The 25,318-nt window shown below is 51.4% G+C and overlaps 1 protein-coding gene across 1 annotated transcript; it reads left to right on the forward strand.

The window, feature by feature from the left end:
- The first annotated feature begins 424 nt into the window (after positions 1 to 424).
- COL6A1 (collagen type VI alpha 1 chain) lies at positions 425 to 24,509 on the forward strand. The gene is made up of 35 exons (XM_054381132.1): positions 425 to 533; positions 1,357 to 1,486; positions 3,300 to 3,500; positions 3,821 to 3,980; positions 4,185 to 4,307; positions 4,399 to 4,419; positions 4,639 to 4,659; positions 4,759 to 4,803; positions 5,062 to 5,115; positions 5,941 to 5,985; positions 6,094 to 6,120; positions 6,472 to 6,498; positions 6,601 to 6,645; positions 6,886 to 6,939; positions 7,710 to 7,772; positions 8,203 to 8,265; positions 8,437 to 8,490; positions 8,579 to 8,614; positions 8,789 to 8,851; positions 11,210 to 11,272; positions 15,127 to 15,189; positions 15,682 to 15,744; positions 16,225 to 16,275; positions 16,361 to 16,396; positions 16,862 to 16,924; positions 17,386 to 17,451; positions 17,916 to 17,951; positions 18,284 to 18,320; positions 19,211 to 19,219; positions 20,053 to 20,186; positions 21,182 to 21,291; positions 21,576 to 21,759; positions 21,972 to 22,146; positions 23,251 to 23,280; positions 23,899 to 24,509. The coding sequence occupies exons 1-35, from the start codon at positions 425 to 427 to the stop codon at positions 24,507 to 24,509; spliced, it is 3,072 nt and encodes a 1,023-aa protein (XP_054237107.1).
- Positions 24,510 to 25,318: the final 809 nt, after the last annotated feature.

The raw sequence follows: 25,318 nt of genomic DNA on the forward strand, positions 1-25,318 counted from the left end.
CCCCAAGCACTCTGCCCAGAAGAGCAGGCTGACCCCTAAGGATGATGCTGATGCTGGGCACTAACCATGTCAGGGCTCCCTGTGTGAGGATTGCAGACATCCCAGACATTGGTGACCAGGGTGCTATCACAGGTAGACCAACATTCAGAAAAAGAGTAAGGAGAAATGCCTCATTCATTTCTGACTCACAGCTGACAGCCCCTGATCCCTCCCTCCATCCTCAGGCTGGAAAAGTCTCCTCCTCATCCTTACCCTCCTGCCTGATCTTCCTCCCACAGAAACCAAGGGGAAAGCGGTAAAAAAAGCATCTTCAGCAACTCCTACCTCTGGGCCGTGGCCTCTCTCGGCTGTTAGGTTCTCCTTTTCGGCTTTTTTTTTTTTTTTTTCCTTCGATCCAGCTCGATGGTAATCTGAACCAAGCAAGATGAAGCCGAGAGACTTTCTATTCACTTCGCTGATCCTGGCTGCCTTCCTGGGGGGGTGCTCGTGGGCTCAACGCCAAGAAATCACCACCCGGGTTGCAAACGCAGAAGGTAAGCCCAGGCTGCTTCCCAGGGTGTTTTTGCTCCCCGGGAGCAGCAGAGAAGTCCGTCTGAGGTTTTCCTCCTGGGCGGACGCCTCTGCTGCCGCACAGCTGCAGCTCGGTCAGGACGTTCGGGGGAAGAGTTGTGTTTGCCGAGGAGAGCAAAGTGGGATTAGAGAAGATCTTCAAGACATATCCACTTTTAATGCTTTTTGGCTCTTTCTGCTTGGTGCTGTCCTGTCAAGTGTTATCAGTACCACAGGGGGGACGCAGGAGAGGGGTTGACAGCTGAGATGAGTTTAGCTTTCTGAAATACTTCGACACTGGCTACTAAAGGGCATTTTTTTTTTTTGTTTTGCTCTCCTCTGCAATGGTATTTGTATCAGGATGTGTCTGAAAATTATTGGCTTCTCATTATGTTAATTGCTGTTATGTCTTGGGTTTATTTATTTTATTTTATTTTTAAGTGGTTGCTGCAGCTTCTTGTTACTTTGTATAATAAGTAGCAGTGGTCTTGCAAAGATGTCCTTTGAATGTAGATGGAAGAAAATGTACAGGCAGCTGCGAAATGCCACAAGGTGATGTTTTCTGAATACATGCTCAATGACCTGGCTTGCTTTTGATGCCAAAAGGGAAATGAGCAACCTCACCTGTGTGTGTGCTCTCATGTGTCCCATGTAGGGTCAGGATGTGAAAGTGGTGCCCTTAGCACAGCCCCTGGGAGCCTGCTAGGAGGGACTGTTGGGCTGTGGGTGGGTGGCAAGGGGAGCCCGGGCTGGGAGGGCAATGCAGTGGGGCTGCCTGCTGACTCTGGCCTTTCCATTTCTTCCCAGACTGCCCTGTGGACCTCTTCTTCGTTCTGGACACCTCAGAGAGTGTTGCCCTGAGGGTGAAGCCCTTTGGGGACCTGGTTGCTCAGGTGAAAGATTTCACCAACCGGTTCATTGACAAGCTGACAAACAGGTACACCTCCCCAGGCTTCACAGAGGCTGCTTTAGGGCAGGAGGCTGGTGCCAGGTGGGATGCTGAGCCCACTTTGCCTGCCTGCCTGCAGAGGGAGAGGAGGGAAGCAAGATGCCGGGAAGGGGGCTGAGCGTGTCTCCTCCCTCTCACGGCCTGCAGCCACCCCCTTTTCTCTCTGTCCCTGCCCAGGACTGCAATGTGTCCTTAACAAGGTTGCCTGCACGCACCCTCAGAAAAGGGCTTCTGGCCCTGCCACCTCCAGATGGCTTGGCTGGCCTGGTGGTTATTCTGTAGTGCCAAAGTGATGCTGATCCCCGTGCCACTGGCTGCTCAGGCCGGAACAACCCCTGTGTTTGGCTAGCAGCAGGGCACCTTCAATGTTAAATCCAGCACTCTGCAGAGCAAACTCTCCCTTGCAACCTGCATTAGCCAGGACAGCCTGTAGCATTGAACCCAGATTTGGGAACCTCTGTGGAGTGCCTTCTATCCACTTCACTGCCCAGCCCTTTATCTGCCTCTTCCTCACACATCCATGCTAGCAACCCAGGCCTGGCTTACCCAGGGGACCAGATCCTGGAGGAGGAAGATGCTGGGAAGAGCTGGAAGTAAAGACCATGGCTCACCTGCTGGCAGGAGGTCCTGGGATGCAGGGGAGTACCAGGAGTCCTGAAGACACCTGGGTCCCAGTCCTTGGGGCAATGGGAGGTGTTTGCTAGTGCCCAAAGGGGCACCATGGGGATCTCCCAGTGATGCACAAGCTGGAGGGGTAAGGCCCCTATCTCAAGACAGGTGGGAGATGGTTAGCAGCTCATCTACCCATTGTCCAGGGAGGAGACCTACTTTACAAGGCATTGAGTGACCAGGATCCTTATGCTTGGGAACAACCTGCCAGGCCTCCATCAGTGCAGTGTGACTGTCTCCTAAGAAAGGCACTGGGAATGCAGACAGAGAGATGGACCTTCTGAGCCCACCCCAAACACCCCTGTGCTCACCCTGTCACTCTCTACCTGTTCTGGAGACATCTTCCTGCAAACCACCACTCTGCACACAGCTCATGCCAGGCAGCCACAACGTGTGCAGCATGGTTGGCTTGGCTGATGGCAAAGCAGCCAGCAGTGGTGGGGTAGAAGGGAGAGCATTAGGCAACACTCAAGCGAAAGGTCAGAGAGAAGATGAACTTGGGGAACTAAGGGAGATGTGCAACCCCATCCCTTTGGGACTAGCCCCAGCATCCTGAAAAGACCGTGTCTGAGGCACTGGCCAAAGCACAGGGTGTTGTGATGCCCCTGTCCCAGGATGTGACAGGTATAGGTTGTATCACCACACAGGACAGAACTTCAAGATGCACTCATCCCTCTCCAAGTTCAGAGCATCTGTCAGAGAGAGGAATCCTTCTTTCATTTTAATACATCTGGCAGTGGAAAACTCACTACCATCCTGGGTGGAGTGTACTGCTGGTTACCTGCCTCACACACAAACACCTGGCTGTCTAGCTCAGCATCTCCAGCTCAGCTCCAGCCACTGCAGCCTGACACCTCTTCAGGAAGGCTCTCTGCCAAACTCCCTGACCCCTGTGGACACCCAGCAGCTGCACTTCTTTGCCCTCCCACCTGCTGGACAAACTGCCCTGCTCCCATGGCTGGATTTTGCAAGTGAAGCACATCACAACCTTGCAGGAGAGTGGGGAGCCCTAGGAAAGCCCTGCAATGTTTGGCAGAGCATTTACATTCGCAGGCCAGTGCAAGTGAGGTGGAGATGGTGGTGGAGCACGGATGAAAGTCCCAAAGGTGCAAGTCCTGGCATGTCCTTGCAGGTACTACCGCTGTGACCGCAACCTGGTGTGGAATGCTGGGGCACTGCACTACAGTGACGAGGTTGTGCTCATCAAGAGCCTCACTGCCATGCCCGGAGGCCAGAATGAGCTGAAGAACCGTGTCTCAGCTGTGAACTACATTGGGAAGGGCACCTACACCGACTGTGCCATAAAGAGAGGCATTGAGGAGCTGCTCATCAGGTAAGGCAGATGGGCTGGCATGGGTAGAGGAAGTGATGCTGGGGGGGGTTGGGCTGTGGTGGAGTTCGGGAGCTTCTTGATTCGAGCATCCCTGTGCATTGTGCAGAGCTGCTCCCAGGGTGGGAGAGAAGGTCATCTAGGCACAAAATGAGCATGAAGGTGGCAAACTGCTAGTGCTCCAGTTTTGCTGGACAAAGCATGCCATGACCATTGTGTGGCACACTGCCTAAGGTGAGAGCCCAGAGATGCCCAAGCAACTCCTCTCTAGCGAAATTGATTAAATCCTTGCAGTGTTAATTCCTATGTTTAAACCTTTGCAGTGGCTCCCATCACAAGGAGAATAAATACTTGATTGTGGTGACTGATGGACACCCCTTGGAAGGTTATAAGGAACCCTGTGGAGGCCTGGACGATGCTGCCAATGAAGCCAAACATCTGGGGATCAAAGTGTTCTCTGTTGCCATCTCCCCTAACCACCTGGTAGGTAGGAACCATGCAGTAAGGATGCTACCTGCAGGGGTCCCAAGAGAAACCACAGGACCCTCAGCATGGCAAGGAAGGCTCTGAGTGCCCCTCAGAACTCCTTCCTCCTCTGAGGATGAAGGTCCCCAGGGTGGTTTCTTGGGACAGATCCTGCGTGGATGTCTGGAGACCTTACTCTGCCCTCCCTACCCCCAACCTTAGGACCAGCGGCTCAACATCATCGCCACGGACCATGCCTACCGCCGCAACTTCACTGCCACCAGCCTGAAGCCAACCCGGGAGCTCGATGTGGAGGAAACCATCAACACCATCATTGACATGATTGTGAGTGCCACCTGCCCTCTCCCCAGATCACCCTCTTCCCAGGCTCACCTGTCCCTTTCAAACCCCCTCTCTCTGCTTTCTTGTCTTGCAGAAACTTAACACAGAGCAATCGGTGAGTGTCCCCTGGAGCCCTGCTCCACCCTGATCCTGTGCCTGAGCCCATCACCTGTGGGTCACCCACAGACAAAGAGGGACTCGGTGGCACAGCTCTGCATGTGGGCATCCCGTGCCTGGCCCTTGCCAGCCTGGGGAGCTCCTCCCATGCAAGGTGTTCTCTGACCCTGGTGCTGTCTGCTGCCTTTAATACTGTATTCTCCTTCTCTCTGGACAGTGCTGCTCTTTTGAGTGCCAGGTGAGTTGGACTTTTGAGACTCCTGTCCCCTTCCCTTGCATATCCATGGCCTGAGGCTGTGTCTATTTGACTGGTCTAATTCATACCTCTCTCCAACAGCCTCCCCGAGGGCTGCCTGGACCTCCTGGTGACCCAGGCAATGAGGTGAGGCACCAGCTGTGGCAACACTGTGATGAGGATGGTGGGAGAGGGCTCACTGGGGATGCTCAAACACTGATGGAGCATGGATCTCCACCACTATGGGGATGGATGAGAACTCACCACCATGCTCCTATGCACCTAGCACCATCTACTTCCCATACCTTTGGAACATTGCTGCCACCACCCTCCCTACTCTTCTTTCAGATCATTGTTCTACTCCTGGGGATGATGAACTAACTTTATTTCTGTCCTGTATTGCAGGGAGAAAGGGGCAAGCCAGGTCTTCCTGGCCAGAAAGGAGAAGCTGGAGAGCCAGTAAGTAAGAACTGTCCCTGATGACTCTGCACAGGGGCTATTTTTTGGCCACTTCTGGTCAGACCTCATGGGCACATCCTCACCAACTCTTCTGCATCACCTTGTTTCCATGGGGTAGTCAGTGGGGTCATGGCCAGCTGCTCCCGTCTGCAGCCACGCTGCTGAGCAGTGTCTCCTGGTGGGCAGTGGTCAGCCTCCTCTGTTGCTACAAGCCTTCCTTGTTCTTCACCCAAAATAGCCTTTCGTCCTGGAGGACATGTCTCTGACTCATGTATGCCAGCCCAGGGGTGGACTCTGGGCTCCCTCCCACATCCTCTGACATGACAAGCACAGCAGTGTTACAGGGAAACCTTTGGCAAATAATAAGCTACTAGCAGGAGGAAACTATTTCCCTCCTCCTCCCTGAGTTTTCACTGGGTACACTTATTTCTGGGAGGTGTATTTCTCCACACACGTGAGTGTGCAGTTACTCAGCTTGTGCATTTCCATTCAGGAAGCCACATGTCATGCACACACAGACCTTTCCTTATCAAAGGTTTTCTGCCCTTCCCTGTCATCCTGGATGATGTGTCCCCAGATGCCAACTTTCCCTCACCCCTAGGCAGGGTTGGAGATGATGGAGGTGAAGGCATGTCCCCTCTGCCTTCCACAATCATCCTGTGCTCCCAGACCAGGCTAATGAGGAGCATGGTTAATGGAGAGCCTCCTGAGGGAGGGTGTAGTGGCTGGGGCCCCGAACCCATATCCAAAGCCTGGAGGAAAGCTGCCTTATGGCTGTGATGGCGACATTATCTACCTCTGTAACACCATGTTTCTCTCCTCTAGGGCAGGCCAGGGGACATGGGACCTGTTGGCTACCAAGGAATGAAGGTATGTGGGTCTGCAGGGTCAGTCACAGGCATGCTCCCTAGACAAATCACAGGCTTTGTGCTGCAAGTGTTCTAATTCTCTTGTTTTTCTCTCTTCTCTCATTTCTAGGGTGACAAAGGAAGTCGGGGAGATAAGGTGAGGACAGCAGGGAGCTTGCAGAGAGATCTCTGTGTCCACCTGCTTGGTTACCCTGGCTGCCCCTGCAGCTGCATGGTGTTGGGGTCTGTGCATCCGTCCCTCCTGCCAGCAATGCTTGTGCCAGGAGCAGGCATCTGACAGGATCAGCCAGTTTGCACCTGACACAGCCTTGGGGATCAGGCAATCACCATGCAGCAAGCACAGCTAGGCAGAATGGAGGAGACTAATGGTGTGCAGGGGGTTGGTGAATACCTGCACTCTCAGACTGAGCTGGCATGGGTCCACAGGATGGTGGCAGATGGATCTGTTCTGTAGGGGGGCCTAACATCTCTCTCCTTCCCTTGACAGGGCTTGAGAGGAGCCAAAGGAGCCAAGGTCAGTCTCTGATTTTGCGCTATTTATTCTTTATGGTTGATACCTGTGGGCAGAAGGGTCTTTGAAAAATCAGGTTTTCATAGTCCTTATTCTTCATTTCAGGGTGAGAAAGGCAGGCGTGGTATTGATGGCATTGATGGCATGAAGGTAAAACTCCACTCCAGGGTCCTTAATTAGGTCTGGGCTTACTAAGGGCCATGGCATTTGCTCAGACACCTTGCTAAAACCATTGTGTGGTCTCAGAGCGAAACCAATGTCCCACGTGGGGCAGTGGGGCCCCTTCCTGCAGGGCCACTCACCTGCCAGCTGGGGACAGGGTTGGGATGTCCCCTCCAGGGTTTTGGGATGATGGGCACCACTCACTGAGACCCCTGCTTTGTCTGACAGGGTGAAGCTGGATACCCAGGGTTACCTGGCTGCAAAGGCTCACCTGGATTTGACGTATGTACCCTCTGGGTTCTCCTTGTTTATGAATGTATCCACACAGCAGGTCTGCCACGATGGTGTGTGGAAGCAGGATGCTCCATGAGAAGGAGAGCTGTGGGAGGGAGTTGCTGCGCTTGGAAATTTGCCTCTAGACATGCAGTGCTCATCCCAGGCAAGGCACTTTAGGGATGTCCTGGGGCAGTCTGCCCTGTCCTTGCCTGGAAGCCACCTTCCACTGCACAGGGCTGCTGGGAAAGCTGCACACTTGGGGAGCATTTGGCTGGAGGCTGCTCAGTACTGGGCAAAGAAGACCTCAGTGCCAGATAGGCAAGCCAAGGAGTTACCAATGTCAGCATGCTATGACCAGCCACCCAGAAAATTGTTGGAGGTTTTGGAGGGCTCTGGAAAGCATCATTCTGACTGTTTTTTTCCAGTTTCCCTGCCTGTTTCTGTGCTCCCAGGATGACCCATCAGTAGTGGCACCAGCATCACTGCAGTCCAGCCACAGCAGCCCAACAACCAACTTCTCTGCCATTTTCCTCTGAGCTGCAGAAGCACGCTTAGATTTTAACAGTGTTTCAGCAATGTGGCCACAGCATTGCTTGCATGGCACCATGGTGCAACAGTACAATGCCATCCCTGTGTCAATCCTGAGAACATGTCTCTCCTGTCTGTCCTGCTGGGGAGCTGTGGGCCATGATGCTGGGATGCTTGGTCCATGCCCTATTTCCTGCAGACTGATACCTTGGTTTAATTTTCAGTGATGCTGCCTTTATTTTCAACAGGGAGCTCAAGGCCCACCTGGACCAAAGGGAGATCCTGGTGCTTATGGACCCAAGGGGGGAAAGGTGAGCCACACTGCCCAGCTTCATGTGGAAGGAAGACTGCTGCAACTCCTCTCCTGTAAGAAGGAGAGGTGGCAACCAACTCATTGCTGGCCTCCTCACACTGCTTGGGGTCAAGCCTATGCTTGGAGATGCTGCTTATGACCCACTATAAGATGTGGCTGGTGTAACTCCCACTATGCCCAAGGTTAGAAGGTGCCCACAAGCCTGATGTAAAGAGCCCTGAGTTATTGGGTGGCTGCTGTGAAAAGGTGGCTCACAGTGGGCAGATGGAGTGTGGAGGGTGGATCTTCTGGGGATGGGAAGATACGTGGGAAGAAACCACAGGCCAGAAAGGGGCTTGGGGAGCACTGGAGCTCCTGATGGACTCTGCTTCGAAATCTACTGCTGGACACTGGATACAGTCTTGAGCGTGCTTTGTGTCCTTGTGAAGGGGGAGCCTGGGGAAGACGGAAAACCCGGCCGACAAGGGATTCCTGGCAGCCCTGGAGAGAAGGTGTGTGACACCCTCATGGGTGACCATTCTCTGCCCTCTGTGAGAGGGTGAGGTCCCCTGCACCATCCTTGGCTTTGAAGCAGAGCTTACCCAAAGCACTGCAAGCACACAGGGCTTTACTCCAAAACCTTCTAACTTGTCTCCTTTCACCCCTGTGTCTTGCTCACCCAGGGCATGCCTGGAAACCAGGGTGAGCCTGGACCTGCAGGAGAGACAGGTGATGAGGTGAGGTCTCTGCCCAAGCCCATGATCTCCCCTGTTCATGTTTGCTGGCCATCTCTACCACTTGACCACCACTGTCATTTCTCCACAGGGTGCTCCGGGTATGGATGGTCCTCCTGGAGAACGGGTAAGTGAGGGCACCGTTGCTAGGCACCATGCCAGCAGGGCATGGGCAGGGGCTGGTACCCTTCAGATAAGGAGAAGTGCTGGGGGTGAGCCCACTCAGAGGAGGGCAGTGAGGGAAGGTTTTGCTGCGACTGGGGCTAGGTCTTGACTTTGTGTTCCCACCATCTTCTTGCAGGGCAGCAATGGAGAAGGAGGTCCCCCGGGCTCGCCAGGTGACCGTGGACCAAGAGGAGAGCCGGTAACTGCACCTCTGGAGTGGTTCTCAGCATGTGCTTGCAAACAGGGCTTGCTTGGTAGCCAGGGACTACAAATAGGTGCCTGGTGGCTAAACCCACCAGCCTGCAGGCCAGCAGACAAACTCAGTGCCTTTACCTTCCAGACTGGGAGTAACCTGCCATTGCCCCCCAGCGATAGCCCCTTAATGCTGCCACTTATCATCAAGCAGCCCAAGCCCAGAGGAGAACATGCCCAGCAAGCCAAGAGCAGATGGAGAGTAGTCAGTTCTTGCCTGGTGGCTGCAAAAACAGTTGATGGAGAGCAAAAAGGCAAGGCGTTCTCCTCTAGGCGCTGGGATGCTACGTGAGGTACTGGTGGCTCAAGAAGAAGGCACCAGTGCCATCAGAGGCAGGGCAGCATGCATGGATACAGACAGGAGGGAGAACACTCTTCCTCCCCTTTCAGGTGGGCGTCACTAGGAAAGTATTTTTCCAGCCTGCTGGGGATGAGTCACCAAGTATGAGCATGGAAGGGACAGCCTGGAGCCCTTGGCAGGCCAGGACAAACATGTGGCAAGCAGCAGAGGTGCCACACATGTCTCAGAGGGATGAGAGGTGGTGCTACGAAGGGTGGGGCATCAGGAGTCAGAATGTCCAGCAGCATCCTAGCAGGGGCTGGCCGTGTTCTGGCGGTGCTGGGTGGCCCCACCGCACCACTCTTCCCATGTCCCCACAGTGAGGACAGCCAGTGGCCACCACCAGCTCAGAAAAGTACCAGAATTCCACCCTAGAGAGGTGGCAGCTCTGGCAGAGGGCTGCTGGCAGCCTCTCCATCCCTGTTTGCCGCTTGGGGAGCAGTCACACAGCTGCACGTGGTGTGTGGGACAGATGTGCGTGGGAGATGAAGTGTCCTGGTGTCAAATTGTTCAGCAGATGATGGACTGTTTCCTTCCAAGCTTTAGTTTAAGCACAAGGCTGTGCAGCCTCTGTAAAATGTCTCCACTTGTGCTCAGGGTCTTTTGGAGGTTGTGTTTTATATTTACTGTTTGTCTTAGGCATCTGGAAGTTTCTAGCTTTCAAACAACAGCTTTACTTTGCCAAGCTTTCAACAGATTTCCTCGAAGTTTTAAGTCAGGTGTGACTGTCATGGGATGTTTCTGAACACCTCCTTTCCCTGCAGGCTCGTGACTCCCTGACCCCCCATCCCACAGCTGCAGGCAGAGCAGCACCTCACAGAAAGATACCTGTCTTGTAGCACTTGGTGCTGGCTGATCTCAAGCGTGGCTTAGCTGTAGTGTGCAAAGCTCTGTGCTTGGCTGTTGTGCAGCCCTGTGAGGGGTAATGGTCCACTTTGCAGAGGGAAAGACTTTCCTCTGAATTGACAGGAACTTGCAGCAAGCCCTAGGCATACAAAGATGGGGGTCTGTGCCTCCTGTCTGTCCTTTTCCCTGCCTGGCTTGCTCAGTCCTGGACATGGGTCTAGACAGGTAGTTGCCCTGGAGCCAGCCTGAGTCTAGCAGACTTAGGTGCCCTGTTAGGATGCAGGTCTGCAGGACTGGTGAAAGGCTGTCCAAAGGCACTTAACCCCGTTGGTTGAGCGAAAGTGTAACTGACCTATGTCCAACCCTTGGGCATTTCCTTCTGTTGGAGCTGCTGAGGAGCAAAACCATCCAGACTCAGGTTTTCTAGGCTCTCCTGGGCTGTCAATTCTTTGCAAACAGTCTTGGCCTGGCTCAGGGTGCTGTGTGTCGGAAAAAAAGAGGAAAGATTATCAACAGTGAGACATGAGAACATTCCTCTCCATCTGCTGGGTCATTCCCTTGAAAATCCCTTTAGCTTTGCCGGGACAGCAGGCTGGAGAAAGAAGGGGTGGAAGAAGGAGGCTTCTAGCCTGGAGTCTCCACCTGTGGATGGGCACAGCACCTCCTCTCCATGCACTGTTCAGGGCAGGAACCACTCTAGAAAAGCAGCCACGGTTGCAGAGTATGACTAGGAAAAGCCACTACATAGTGTGGGGCCAAGGTCAGGTGTGTGTATCTGCAGAAGCCTTGTAAGATGAATCTCTCAAAACATTTGCTTTTCTGGCACAAAACAGGCTGACACTTGCCACCCAGAAGCAAGCATTCCTTTCCTTCAGAAGGTCTTCCTCTTAGGGCTATCTTTTCAGCTTCAAGGTGTCCACGCTAGCCTGTCTTTCTCTCCTAACATCTCTGATAGTTTCCTACCCAGCTGCTGAATCTGCCTCAAAAACTTCCCTGTTTGGGTGGCTGTGTTTCTATCCAGCATATGCGTCCATCCCTGCTCCCCATTGCGTGCATGACTCTTTGTACCCTATGCTTGTCCCTCTTTGAGTTTCTCATGCCCTCTATGTGTGTTTTCAGGGAGAGCCTGGACCACCTGGTGACCAAGGGCGGGAAGGACCCCTCGGGCCACCTGGTGACCAGGTAAGAGTCTGGATTAACCTTTTGGATCCCAGGTGGAAATGGTCATGGCAGCAAGGTGAGTAGGATGAGGGCTTAACTGATGCTGCATTTTGAGGCAAGTTCTAAGCATCTTCCAGACCAGATAGCAAAGTAGGTGAAGAGGAATAGAGATTTCAAGGAGAACCAAGATATAAATAGGGATAAAAAGTATGTAGACTTGGCTGGTGAGCTGGGACAGAGCAATCTTTATGTCATTTCCCAATCCCATGGAAACAGATGTCAACATGTCTGACAGATTTGGAATCTGGCAAGTGCAAGTAGCAGCAATGCACAAAATGTTCAGGCTTAGGGCCAGATGCTGCTCACCTCAGTCAAGGGAATCAAGGAGACATACTGTGTCAGTGAGCAGAGCCTGATGGGGCTCCAGTGGTGTCCCTGACACCCTTGGCATCTGCAGAAACAGTCTGTCCCAAAGTCTCTTTGCTGCAAGGTCTGACCCTCCTGGGGTCTTCTTGTTCTCATATGCCTCAAGGAACAGAGCTCAGCCCCCACAGGCTTTCTGGAGAGCAGAGCTGGCTACCTCCAGACTAAGGAAGGCTTCTGCCTTCTGCACAATTAAAGGATCTTTCTTCCCAAAGGTGTAGCCATAACTCTAGGTCTGGAGGCATTGCTGAGTTCATCTTCCATGAAGAATAGTACTGATTGCAATAGCCAACAGGGTCTTTGCATCTGAGCAAATATGCTTTGACATCACCCTTGGATGGGGCTCTGGGGGACAACTCCCCTCCTACCCATACCACCAGAGTTTTGATATAGCCCAAGATGCAGAGTGATAAAGATTCCCACACTGGTGGAGCAGTACTTCCACAAGGAGTGAAGCATGGAGATCAGTGTGTGGACAAAGATGAGACAGCTTTTGAACTCCTTTATGGCTGACTAAGTATTGAAAAGCCCTGAAGCAGATCCAAAGGGGCCATTGCTGCCATTCATGTTATCCCCTGCTGACTTGCACCATTGCAGCCTGGGGAGAATACATGCTGGTCCAGGGTTGTGCTTGCCTTCTGCTGGGCTTCCCTCAAGTCTGTCTTGTATTGGTGAAGAGCATCAAATTCATATTAGAGGACTGTCTAGATCCTACTTTCTGTAGCTGAGCTGAGGTTCTGCTGCAAGCAAAGCATCTGGCAGCATGCAGCTTCCTGGATACTGGCATGGTGAGAGATGTCATTTTGACAGTTGGCCCTGATAAGAAAGCAATTATTTGGATGTGTGTAATGGAGAAGGTGGAAGGACTGGAGCTCCTCAGTGCCATGTGGTAGAGGTTCATTCCAAGTTCAAGGCAGGAGAAAGACTTCACAGAAGAAGACAGAGTTAACGTGGAGACTTGATGCAGGCCTGGGAGCTGAAGTTGTGCAAGCAAGGTGAGGAGCCCCACTGCCACAGATCCTATCTCCAGCTGGCATTCACTGGTGGGAAGAAGAAGAAGAAAGGAAAAAGAACAGTCTCCCTGCTGTCCCTGAGCCTGTCGGACACCAGTTTTCCCTCCCCAGCATTGAACTTGAGTCAGAGCTCCCTCTCTGAGATGGAAGCATTACAGAAGCAGCTCTGATACCTCCCCTGACCAGAGGCTGCCCCAGCACCTTCACCACAGCGAAATTTCAACAGCATTTTCAAATCAAGGATGCTTTTCCATAAGCTGAAGAAGAATGCTTTTGTTTGGCCAAATTAAAAATAAGTGCGTAATTTGGCTTGGGCAAGAGGAGGATTTTGGCAAACACAATTATTTTTCAAGCCATGATCTGCAAACTCTGACTCTTGGAGTGTATTTCTCTTGGCAAGAAGAAAGGGTTCCTGCTAACCTGGGACTCCCTTTCATCCTCTTTTTATCTAAAAGAAGATAAAAGTTGACATTTTTTCCCTGATCTTCATAGGCAGGGATCTTCATAGGCAGGTTTGGTGGCGTCTGTCTCTTCTTGGCCATGGTACTCATCCCTCCTGTGGTTCTTGTCTCACCCAGAAAGGCAGTGGACACAGAACTGTTAAAGATTTCCCAAGCCAACATCCTGCAGCTTCGTAAACTCCAACAGGGCCATGAGGGATTCATACTGTGTGCTACAGTGAGGACATGTATGGCTGGTGTGAGCCAAGGGTGTCATGGATCCAGCCCTGGCTGATGTGAAACGATCATGAGTTCTTGTCCCTCCCTCCCAGCTTGCTTTCTTCTGGGCTTTTGTGCAGGAATAAGGTCACATGCCTTTGTGCAGTTCAATGCTCTGCTGCTGCACTGTGTAATTTCAAGTCCTCTGCACCCACATGCACACCTTTCCCTGGGAGAAGGGTACAAGTGATGTGCATGGATGTTTGGAACAAGGTTTTTCCAGCTGCTGTCCAGAGAAGAGGGGCACAGAAGACAGCTGGAAGCGATTTCCGCTTCCTCAGCTTTTGGGCGGTGAGGAATAATTGCAAAGCTGGGCCAGGCTGAGCCACCGCACTGAGGCAGCTTACAAAAACCTCAGAGGTGCTGCTGATGCACTGAAAACCTGGAGGAGGCTCTTGGGCACGCTCCTGTGCAGTGCTCAAGCCCAGGTATCACTGAGCAAGTGCTTTCTTCCACCCAATCTGCTCTCGTGTGACTTGTCAAAGGAAGCATTTCTGAGGTCAGGAGGCTAGAACTGTCATGCCCACTGCCTGCAGCAGCAATGCTGGAGAGGCCAGTTGCTGAGCCATCACTCTGTCCCACCACAGCTTGCTCTCTACCTACCTCTGTCGTCTCCATCACCTGGAAACTGGTGGCATGTGAGATACTGAGAACTTGGGTCTGTGGGCAATACCATCAGTACCCAATCATTGCTCAGCATTGTTACCAGTTTCCTGGCAAGCAAACCTTGCAAAAGGCTGTCACCTCCTGGCAGAAGGTGAAGAGTCTCCCTTGGACAACTGTCAGAGCTCTCAGAAGAAAAAAGATCTACTTCCACTTCACATCTTTTCTCTGGCTGTCTCTGGGCAGTCCTGCAGCTGACAGAGCAAGCAGTCACTGTCCAGATGGGATGTGGCAGAGTGGCAGCTTTGGTCTGTTGCAATACAGTCTGCCAGGGTTCTGCAGCCTCCTGAGGACAGAAATTCTCTGGAGACGTGAAAGGGCCTCCACTAGCCTGTCTGCAGCACAGACAGGTTCAGGCTTCCTATGGGGAAGGCCTTTGTAGAGAGAGGTCTGTGTCACTTTCAGGCTTCACCAAGGACCAATCTCTGCCCCAGTGGTACCTCTGCCACAGCCGGTGAGATGTGACTGTGCAACCAGCTGTGCTTTGCTGATACAAAGCATCATCCTTGCCTCCCTGGTCCTCATCCCTACCAGATCCTCTGAGGTGATGGAGGAGAGGGATAGCCTTTAAGGCCTTGGAGACTCTGCTTGGAGGCTGCTCAATCCCGCAGGCCAGCTGCCACTGAAAGCATGTGGTGTTCAACCCACGCCTGCAGTGTCAGAGCTTGGCCCAGAAAGCTTCTTGTTTTGGCTCATGCTCCACAAGGTTCTGGCCAGGGCTGCCTCCAGCAGGGTTTTGCAGAGAGAGCAGGGCATAAGGAACTGTGAGGAGCCTTAGGGAACCTGCTGTAGCAAGCGGGGAAAGGCAAGGGGACACAGGGGGAGCCGGGCACAGCTCCTGAAGCATCTCCCCAGCTGCGTTAGCCTCTGTCAATAAGACCTTTCTTGTGAAGCTGGCCTCAGCCAAGGCTGAGGTGACTCACTGATGGCTGCGAGGTGCAAGGCACAAGGTTGATGCCTCCACCCACCACAGCACAAAAAGAAGGGACCAGCTCTTTAACGTAGGAGCAGCACCAAGATAAATTCCGTGTTGTGAGATCTCTTTGTGTTTCCCTAGGGTGAGGTTGGACCCCCTGGACCCAAGGGCTACAGAGGAGATGATGGCCCCCGTGGCAACGAGGTTAGTGCTGCTTCATCACTATATCTTCTGGGTGGCAAGAATGAAAGGAAGACCATGAGGTGCTGCCTGTTTGGGCTGTTCCCAAATCCCTCAGAACTTGGAAAACTTTTGTAGCTACAAGCTCAAGTGCTATCTTCCTGCAGATACATCTTTTTTTATGGGTCCTTAAAGCCATAGCTGCCTTTTCCTTCACCTCCCAGAGGCTGCTTCATGGAGGGAGTATAAGCCACACCACAAGCCATGTGGCTTCCTGTCACAGAAGCTAGGGGAGCTGCTCTCTGGGGGCAACCAGCTGAATCTGTCATCAGATTTGATCCCCAGGAGAGGGAGCAAGCTGAATCCCAAGACCAGATGTGGGATTTGCATTGCTTTTGTATAAGTAAAATACCTCCATGATGAGCTTGTGATGATAGGTGGTTCCCTTAAAAGGCATTATCTTCCCAACTCAAAGGATGGCTTGCAATGCTTGCCTGCTGCTTCTGTTCCTTCTAGGGCCCAAAGGGATTGCCTGGAGCACCTGGGCTGCCTGGAGACCCTGGCCTGAGAGGAGAAAGGGTGAGTGGTGTTTGTTTGGGGGATTGCATGCCATGTGGAAAGGATGAACAATAGGCTGGTTCCACACAGCATGATCCAGATAGGGAGAAAAGAAATTACATTCATATACAGCTGAGATAGAATCACAGAATCAACATGTTGGGAAAACGTGCAAGCAGCCTGGTGTTGCATATGCATCAGGCTCAAAAGATGTATTTTGGGATGTACTTTCCATTAACAGAGACACCTCCCAGTCTGTTGGCAGCCATACTCCCAGTCTCTGAGAGGGACAATGTGACTCCTCTCTGGCTGTGCAGGTCACACTCAAGGAAGATGGCTTTTTCACCTTCCTACATCAGAATCCAATCCATCAGCTGCATGACTTTTGCACAAAATATTTTGCTGTAGAGATAAACTATAGAAGGAGGACAGGCTCCTGCTCCTGTACTATCTATGGGGTCTGCTTTTCATTATCTCACATATTTCTCCTTTCTTTTCCAGGGGGAGGATGGCCCTCCTGGGAATGGCACGATTGGATTCACAGGTGCCCCGGTAAGATTTTTGTGCTGCTTTGAAGCTGTAAGATCATTATTTCTGCTTCTCTGACCTAACCTGCTTCCTTTTTTGTCACCCCTAGGGGCAGCCAGGAGACAGAGGTGACCCTGGCATTAATGTAAGTGTGCTGCTTCCTCATACACCCAACAAAAATTATCCTGGCCAGTGCTTTGGCTCAGCTGCATGGTGATATGAGCAAACAGAAGCAGCCTGCTCCTCCAAAGTCCTCATTTCCTTCTGCTCACCTCTACTTGCAGAGGATTCTTCTGGTGGAAGTGTCCCACCATGGTGCAGTGGTAGTAACACCCAAAGGCAGCAGCCTGGGCTGAGTGCTCTCTGATGCAGTCCTGAAGCCAGATTTTGGGGTTGGAAGTGCCACCCAGAGGGAACTGGATGGTGCTGTAACAGTGAAAGTCACCTACCAAGCTCACTCCCTGAGTGGCACTGCAATTTGATGTTAGAAAGCCTATGGCCTTCCTCCTGGTCCTGAACCATCTCTCAAAAGATCACTGCATGCCAGCACCAACTTCACCATGCTGATAACAGCTGTTCATACAGAAATCTCTTCTGTACTATTTTTCAGGGAACGAAAGGCTATGTTGGTCCTAAAGGTGATGAAGGAGAAGCTGGAGACCCTGGCAGTGATGTGAGTAATCTTCATAAATCTGAATCATCTTTCTCTGTGAACCCAGGGCAGGAGCTTTGGGCTGGGTCTCTAACTCTACCTTGCATGTGGATCAGAACTTTGCAAGTCTGCCAATGCCCTTTGTTGCTGAGCATTGTCTGATGGCAAGTGGATTTCTCTCCAGATGTTCATTTTGTGTCCTAATGCTTATGGCTAGAAAACCTCCTGATCTGTTATTAGATTGAGGTGGATATCATCTCTGCAAGGTTTTGCATGCTTCCAGACAGCATGAGTACCTGTTTTGTACAGTGAAGAGAGATTTTCCCACTGTCTCAATCCTCCCAACTCCTAACTTACTTAGTTTGGCACAGAAATCACAGATAAGTCTTTTGTGGTTAAGCAGGGCTTCACAGACATCTGGAATGGAAGGTGCTGCACTCTGGCACATAGATTTGTGGATTTTCTTTTTGTTTTTATTCTAGAACCCAGTCCCTGGCCCCAGGGGGATAAAAGGAGCAAAGGGCCACAGAGGACCAGAAGGCCGCCCGGTAAGGACAGACCCTGACAGGGTCCTTACTTAGGACTCTTGTCAAGTCTCTGCTTCCTTCTGCTGCTTCATGTTGGCCTGGAGGCTACAGAATAGACATCTTCCAAGCCAATGACATCCATCAGCCAGCCAGCCAGCCAGCCAGCCAGTCTTCCCTCCTCTGGGTGCTGTAGGGCCGGTGTCACACATGATGTGTGTGCTTGTTGCCTAAACCAAGGACTTGCCTTCCCACCTCAGTGAGCATGGCACTCATGGAAGTGAGTTTCCCTCCTCCATGCCCTTGCAGCCTCAGGGCATTGTACAAGCAAGCAGCTGTACCTGCTCAAAGCCCTGTGTAGGGGCCAGCAACTGGGAAGCCAAAGGACTTTTCCAGGTTCTGTATTGCTTAGCAAGATACTGGCAGAGTATACTGCAGATAGGACTGGTTGCTCTTATAACTACTCTCTCTACACTTCTGTTTGACAGGGACCACCAGGACCTGTGGGGCCTCCAGGACCAGATGTGAGTGGGACAGGATCAGAACACTTCTTGCTTGCTTCTTCTGAGCTTTCCCTGCCTTGCACGATGGCACCTTTTGGGGAAGGGGGGCACTGCTGGGAGACCCTCATGCTCTTGGGCTGGATGATGACTGCCTCATTACAGTCCCAGTGAATGTCACAGGCCAGATTTCCTTCATGCCAGTCCATTACCAGCATCACTTGCACATCACTCATTTCCAGATCAGGACCTGGTTTGAGGTCACAAAGCAGCGGGGGTGGTGGTGATGGGCACTACCTGGGAGCCAGGATGCTGCCTTAATTGTTATTCAAATGTTACTTTACCTCTCTTTACAGGAATGTGAAATCTTGGACATCATCATGAAGATGTGTTGTGAGTATCCCTGTACCACTCCTCCCATCCTGCTCAGCTCCTTGCTGAGTGGAAGGTAGATGCTTTTTTTCTGGCCCTCAGTGAGCAGGGCCATCCCAGGCAGCATGCAGAGGGATGCCATAGGCATCATTCCCCTTCCAAGAGTCACAATTAAGTCAGCAAGCAAGGGTAGAAGTCGGACATCATCCCTGGAGCTGACACAGCAAACCCAAAAGAGGCATATCTTTTGCACTTTGCTGTCCCTTCTCTTGACCCAGGGACTTCCAGCCTGATCTCTAGAGTAGGTCATGTAACTGTGTCTCACTTGTGTGTTTCAGTCAGGTTTGCTGTCTGTGGCTCTCTACACACACAATTACCCTTCAGGGAAAATACAATCAAAGTTGTGTAAAATATTTGCATAGACCATTTCACAACAGGATTTTTTCTTAAACAGTGGGGCCTGACTTTCCCTGTTGGGAAAGGGGGGGTCTGTTCTGGGGTGTCTTGCCATGAGGAGCAGCAGTACACACGTGCTGCAAAGGGTTTCTGGCCTACGGCCAGTAATGAAGTGCTGGAAGGACACAGGGTACTTAGGGAACTGAGCCTGAGCTCCATACTCTAGAGATTTACTTAATCCCTTCAGGATTAGCTTTTATTTTTATTTAAATGAGACTGCATCAGCATGTATTTAAGTAAGAATACATGCAGGGCTCCAGACTGGGGCACCACAATCTGAAACGGGAGCAAGATATGGATGTTTCAAATGTGAGGGAAACCTCCATGAGCTTGAACTGTCCAGACCAAGTGTCTTTGGGTTTGCAGAAACATAAAACTGCAGCCTGTGGTAGTGTGTGAAAAACCCTTGTACCAAGCATTTTAATGTTCTTTTTTTTCTTTCCCTTCTCCTCCAGCTTGCTGCGGTGAGTATTACTTGGCGAAGTTGCTTTGAAAACAATGGTTAGCCCTTCTCCTTGCTTGTCCCCCTGCCTCTCCCTGCTCCCTGACTTCTTCTATAGAGACATGGTGAGAGCCCAGGAGGGAGGAGCAAGCATGAACAAGGCAGGAGATGGCAGCAAGCTCTCCCCGAGGGTGCTGTGTGGATTTGAAGACTGCTGTGACTGGGTCCTATAATTGGAAAACTGTTGTTGAGGTGGCCTTTGCCAGCATAATGGAGGCAGATTTTCTCCACCCTTTTTGCAGTTCAAAATCACATCAGTCCAGGGCAAACTGTGGATCCAGCTCTGCTCTCTTCCTTCCAAATCTTCTGCTGTCCCAATGGGTTGGATTTGCAGTCCAAAAGCTTGAGGAAGAGCCAAGGGCGCATGATGTCCTTCAGACATAGGAAAGAGGGGAGCAAGCTGAGTCAGCCTGCTCCAGCCCATCAGTGTCACCTCTGTCCTTCTGGGCTGGGTGAATGGAAGAAGTGAGAAGGCTTGTGAGGAAACAGGTTTTGGAACAGTTGCTGGATGTCTTAAGGGTAGTTGCAGCTTGGAAGTGCTACATGTCTTATAAGGGGCACTGAGCAAAATGCAAATGGAAAAATTGGTGAACTGTCTCTCAAAGTCTCCCACACAGCTACTCTGCTGCTTTAATTTATACCATGCTTTGGGGGTAGATAGGGCACTCACCCTGGTCAGGACTAACAACAGGTATCAGTTGCTTGCTTTGGAGTATCTCCCTACAAAGCACGCTGCTCTCAGCGAGCTGCTCATGTAGAAAACACAAGCCCCTCCTCTCCCATGCTTTGCTGCAGAGTGCACCTGTGGTCCTGTCGACCTCCTCTTCGTGTTGGACAGCTCAGAGAGCATTGGCCTGCAGAACTTCCAGATTGCCAAGGACTTCATCATCAAAGTCATTGACCGCCTGAGCAAGGACGAGCGTGTGAAGGTGAGAGTTCCACTGAGTGCTGGGAAACACTTGTGTGCACTCATTTATTTTTCACTGCAAGCAAAACAATGGGGAGATGAGCCTCCAGAAAGCTTAGATTCAAGTCTAACTGGGATAGGTCTTGATTCCTCACAGAATAAAAAAGTGGTGGAGATGAGACAGCAGTTTTCCCAAAATATTGAGATTTCACTCTTTCTGGGCAAAGGAACTCTGCCTGCTGTGGCTGTGTTCTTCACACACAGAGCAGGTGCCTGATAAAGGTTTTGCCTTATCAATCAGTTTCTCAGTTTCTTCTTTGTCCCGATGAGCATTTTAAGAGGCTGGAGCAGACATCACATGAAGTGTGTTGCAACTTCCCCTAGCTCCCTGACAGCCAGCTCCCCAGGCACCCTTGTCTGTCCCCAGGCTTGGGGTTAGGCCACCAGTTAAACACACACTAAATAGGACCACTTTTGCAGCCCAAAACTGCAATATTGTCCCTGTAGTGAGTCTCCCACTCTGAAGAGGTACACAAACACTTACTCTCCTAACACTTCCCTGGTAGCCCACTGTGTATGGGAAATTTAGTTTACCTCTGTGATTTGGAAGGGATCTTTGTGCTCTAAAGCCTCAGCGACCTGCTATGGGACACTTTGTACTGGCAAAGAGCTGTGTAACAAGCAGAAAGGCTACAACTGTGCAGCAAAGCCACTGTAGTGGAATTAAAACAGAAGTTTTGAAGAAAACATCTGTTCCTTGCCACCCACCATACTCAATGGCTTATGTTGAGACCATTGAGCTGGAAAACCTGGGTTTGAGTCTTGTTTCATTGGCTCACAGAACTGGTCCCCATGTGCATCCACTCCTGTCGAGATTCCTTCTGCCTGGAATAGGCTGAGGAGAGTTAGCAAAGCCCATCATGAAGGCATTCAGTACAAACAATCAGCAGGATTTCTGAGCTCTCCAGGGCTTCCTGGGTTTATCTGACCCAAATTGTTTTCTGTTTTTCCCAACAGTTTGAAGCTGGAGAGTCCCGTGTGGGTGTTGTGCAGTACAGCCATGACAACACACAGGAGCTGGTGGCCATGGGCGATGCCAACATAGACAACATCGGGGCACTCAAACAGTGAGTCGGTGGAGTCTTGACACATCATGCAGAGACCTGATCCAGGGACACTTTTTCACCTTCCATCTTCCATCTTCAGTTCAGCAGTTCCTGCCACTACAAGGGCACTAAATGGTCTTTAATGGAAAGTAGTTTGTGGCATTGCAAGGCCGAGGAGCTTGTCAGTTTTCCACCCAAAGTCCCCTGCAAGGATGTTTCCGTGCCTCACAAGGGTGTCAGAACTGCATGTTCAATGGTGCTCCATGGGGTAGGGCTTGCAGTCTCTCTGGTGTCTGTGCTTGCAGGGCAGTCAAGAATCTGAAATGGATAGCTGGGGGGACCTTCACTGGAGAAGCCTTGCAGTTCACCAAGGAGAACCTGCTGCGGAGATTCACGTCTGACAAGCGCGTCGCCATTGTCATCACAGACGGACGTTCTGACACACTGAGGGACCCTACCCCGCTCAACTCGCTCTGTGATATCACCCCGGTAAGGCCACAGGGGAAGGGAACCACCATACAGTAGCTGTGCAGGTACAGAGTAGTGAAGCTTCTCTGGAAGTCTCCATGTCTTTGGTACCCGAGGCTATGGCAGGGGGGACATATGTCACTAGAAGCACTCTCACAAAGTGGCAGACGTTCAAGTTCTTGAATGACTTAGGTGATGAATGCATCCAGTGAGGGACTGTAACCTCCCTGCAGGTGGTGTCCCTCGGAATAGGAGACATTTTCCGGAACCCTCCAAATCCCGATCACCTGAATGACATCGCTTGTTTAAGCAGACCAACCAGACCAGGACTGTCCATTCAAAGGGACAACTATGCTGAGCTCCTGGATGACACCTTCTTGCAGAACATCACCTCATACGTCTGCCAAGGTGGGTGGAGGCTTGTGGGTGGAGGCAATAAGGAAAGTAGTGAGGATTGCCTCAGCCGAAGAGTGAGGGCTGCAGATTGCTGTCCCTTGCCTTCCCCCAGTCATGCTCTTAAGCAGGCACTGAGGCAAGAGAACAAGGTTTAGTTAAATGAGGGAGAAGAATGGACATCTTGGGTCTCAGACTGATTTTCAGACACGTCCAGGAAATGTCTGTCCACAGTATTCTGGGGACATTATGAAGTTGACCTGCTGGAAGGCAGCTCCATGGAGAAGGATCTTGGATTTCTGGTGGACAATAAGTTATCCGCGGGGCAGAAATGTGCCCTTGTGGCCAGGAAGGCCAGTGGTATCCTGGGGTACGTTAAGAAGAGTGAGGCCAGCAGATCAAGGGAGGTTCGCCTCCCTATGTACTCTGCTCTAGTGAGACCACATCTGGAGTATTATATCCAGTTTGGGGCTCCCCAGTTCAAGAGGGACAGGGATATATTAGAGAGAGTCCGATAGAGGGCTACAAAGATGATTAAAGGACTGAAACATCTCTTATGAGGAAAGGCTGAGAGACCTGGAGCTGTTTAGTCTGGAAAAGAGAAGACTGAGAGGGTATCTTATTCGTGTTTACAAATATCTGAAGGGTGGGTGTCAAGAAGGGGCCACTCTCCTTTGTGATAGGACAAGGGATAATGGATACAGACTGGAGCATAGAAAGTCCCACCTCAACACGAGGGAAAACATCTTTGAGGGTGATGGAGCACTGGAACAGGCTGCCCAGAGAGGCTGTGGAGTCTCCTTCTCTGGAGACTTTCAAGACCCATCTGGATGCATTACTGTGTGACTGGCTGTAGATGATCCTGTTTTGGCAAGGGGTGTGGACTTGATGATCTCCAGAGGTCCCTTCCAACTCCTACCATTCTATGATTCTATCATTTTTTCAAGCACACAGCTCTGCTCTTTCTGGTGCATGTGTATAGTCATTGCACAGCACCTTGTACAATGTGGCTGTGACCAACATCAGCGTTTTTAACTCCTGTGGCTCCATGGGAAGCTATAGGAGAAGGAATTTTCCTGGTTGACCTTGTGACCTTACTCTTTCTAATTCTCTTAACAGAGAAGAAATGTCCAGATTACACCTGTCCAAGTGAGTATTGAGTCCTTGTGCCTCATGAAGGTGTTGTGGGTTCTGTGGTGGGAGGAGTGGGAGTTTGTGCTTGTGGGAATGCATAGCTTGGAGACTTCCCACAACAGGGAGGCTACTGAGCTGGAGAAGCAAGCAAGCCTTGTCAGACACTCACATGGTTTCTCACACGTGCCAGCGCAAAGCACCTGGGCAAAAAGCCTAAACAGTTGCTTTTCTTGAACCGTGAATGGAGACTGTGTGAGATTTTAGACCTCATGGAGTTAGCTGAGACAGGTAATTGAAATCAATTGTTATGCAGTGGTGGGAGCAGCAAAGGTATTTGAGAAAGGTGCTTAAAAAGTGGTTCCCCAGATATGCAAGGACAACACCGTATTAAAGCAACAAGAGTCACTGGCTTACCTAAGTGACTTTGTTGTATATGGAAGAAAAGGAAGAATGCAAAGGTCAAAAGGCAAGTGTAGGCTGACACTGAGGCTGGGGAAACCAAGCTAGCAAAAGCTCAGAGAGTAAGGGTTTCCCAAGTCTGACAAGGCAGAAAGTCTATGTGACAGCAGCTGCCCAGGGAAGGGGCCGGAGGATAAATGCAGCATATTGAGCCTTGGGCCTTTCCCCTTGCAGTCACCTTCGAGGGGCTGGCAGATATCACACTGCTGGTGGACAGCTCCACCAGTGTGGGGAGCAAGAACTTTGAGACCACCAAGAAGTTCGTGAAGCGGTTGGCGGAGCGGTTCCTGGAGGCCGGCAAGCCTGCCGATGACTCTGTGCGTGTCTCAGTGGTCCAGTACAGCGGCAGGAACCAGCAGAAAGTGGAGGCTCAGTTCCAGCACAACTACACTGTCATCAGCAAAGCGATCGACAACATGGAGTTCATCAACGACGCCACAGATGTCAACGCCGCCCTGCGGTACGTCACGGGCCTGTACCAGCGGTCCTCCCGTGCTGCTGCGAAGAAGAGAGTGCTGGTGTTTTCTGATGGCAACTCTCAAGGGATCACCCCGAAGGCCATTGAGAGGGCCGTGCAGGAAGCTCAGCAGGCTGGCATCGAGATCTACGTGCTGGCAGTGGGCAGCCACGCCAACGAGCCCAACATCCGTGTCCTGGTCACAGGGAAGAGCGCAGATTACGATGTGGTCTATGGGGAGCGCCACCTCTTCCGTGTGCCTGACTACACTTCTCTGCTGCGTGGCGTCTTCTACCAAACTGTCTCCAGGAAGATAGCTGTTGACTGAGCATCTGGATGAGTCCCTGCCAAGGCCATGCCTGCTTCTGTGTCACCTAAAAATGAAAACCAAACAACAAAAAAAGTAATTAATGGTATTCTTGACCAACCTGAGGAATTTGTGTCTATGCAGACAGCCGTAGTGCCACAGCCTGGCTGTGCATAGTCCCCTTCCTTCTTCCCCTGCTTCATCATCTGTATCTATGTTCTGTTAGCCTCAAACTTCCTTCCCTGCCCATGACTGCCTCTCCCTCCCCACAAGAGGCAAACACAAGCAATCCTAGCAATAAGCTGCCAGAACACCATCCCACTTTTTGTTGCCAAGAATCAGGATGAGGAATTTTGTACCACTAACAACTAGCCTGGTCTCATAAGGATGATCACATTCCTTTCAGATGCAGGTCTTTTTGTGCCTTTGTTTCTTTCATACATCAGCTGAGCACTTGCCCAGCTTGCAACGGTCCTAACCCAACGCTGTGCTTCAAGTGACGCATTCAACACTTCAGCAAGATTTGAGAGGGGATCATTGTCATGGCTGTCGAGTTTGGTTCATATCCCCCATGCTTGTGGGGGGAAGAATGAACTGCATTACCCAGGCCAGGCAGAACCATCTCTGGCCTTCAGTGCTATGGGTCCAGGCACTGATTTTCCAGGGCTGGAGTGGAGGTGGGTGGTAGAACACTGCTCAGTGCTTACACTCCCATTCAAGGCAGGGAGGCTAGGCACTGACCAAATGAAAGGTGGACAGCAGCCATTGGGGAGGGGGGAAACCCTAGAAGAAGATACATAACTGCACTCCTTCATTAACTGATCTCATGG

This window comes from Indicator indicator, chromosome 5 (assembly GCF_027791375.1).
Source record: "Indicator indicator isolate 239-I01 chromosome 5, UM_Iind_1.1, whole genome shotgun sequence".
In the NCBI taxonomy this organism is placed as follows: domain Eukaryota; kingdom Metazoa; phylum Chordata; class Aves; order Piciformes; family Indicatoridae; genus Indicator; species Indicator indicator.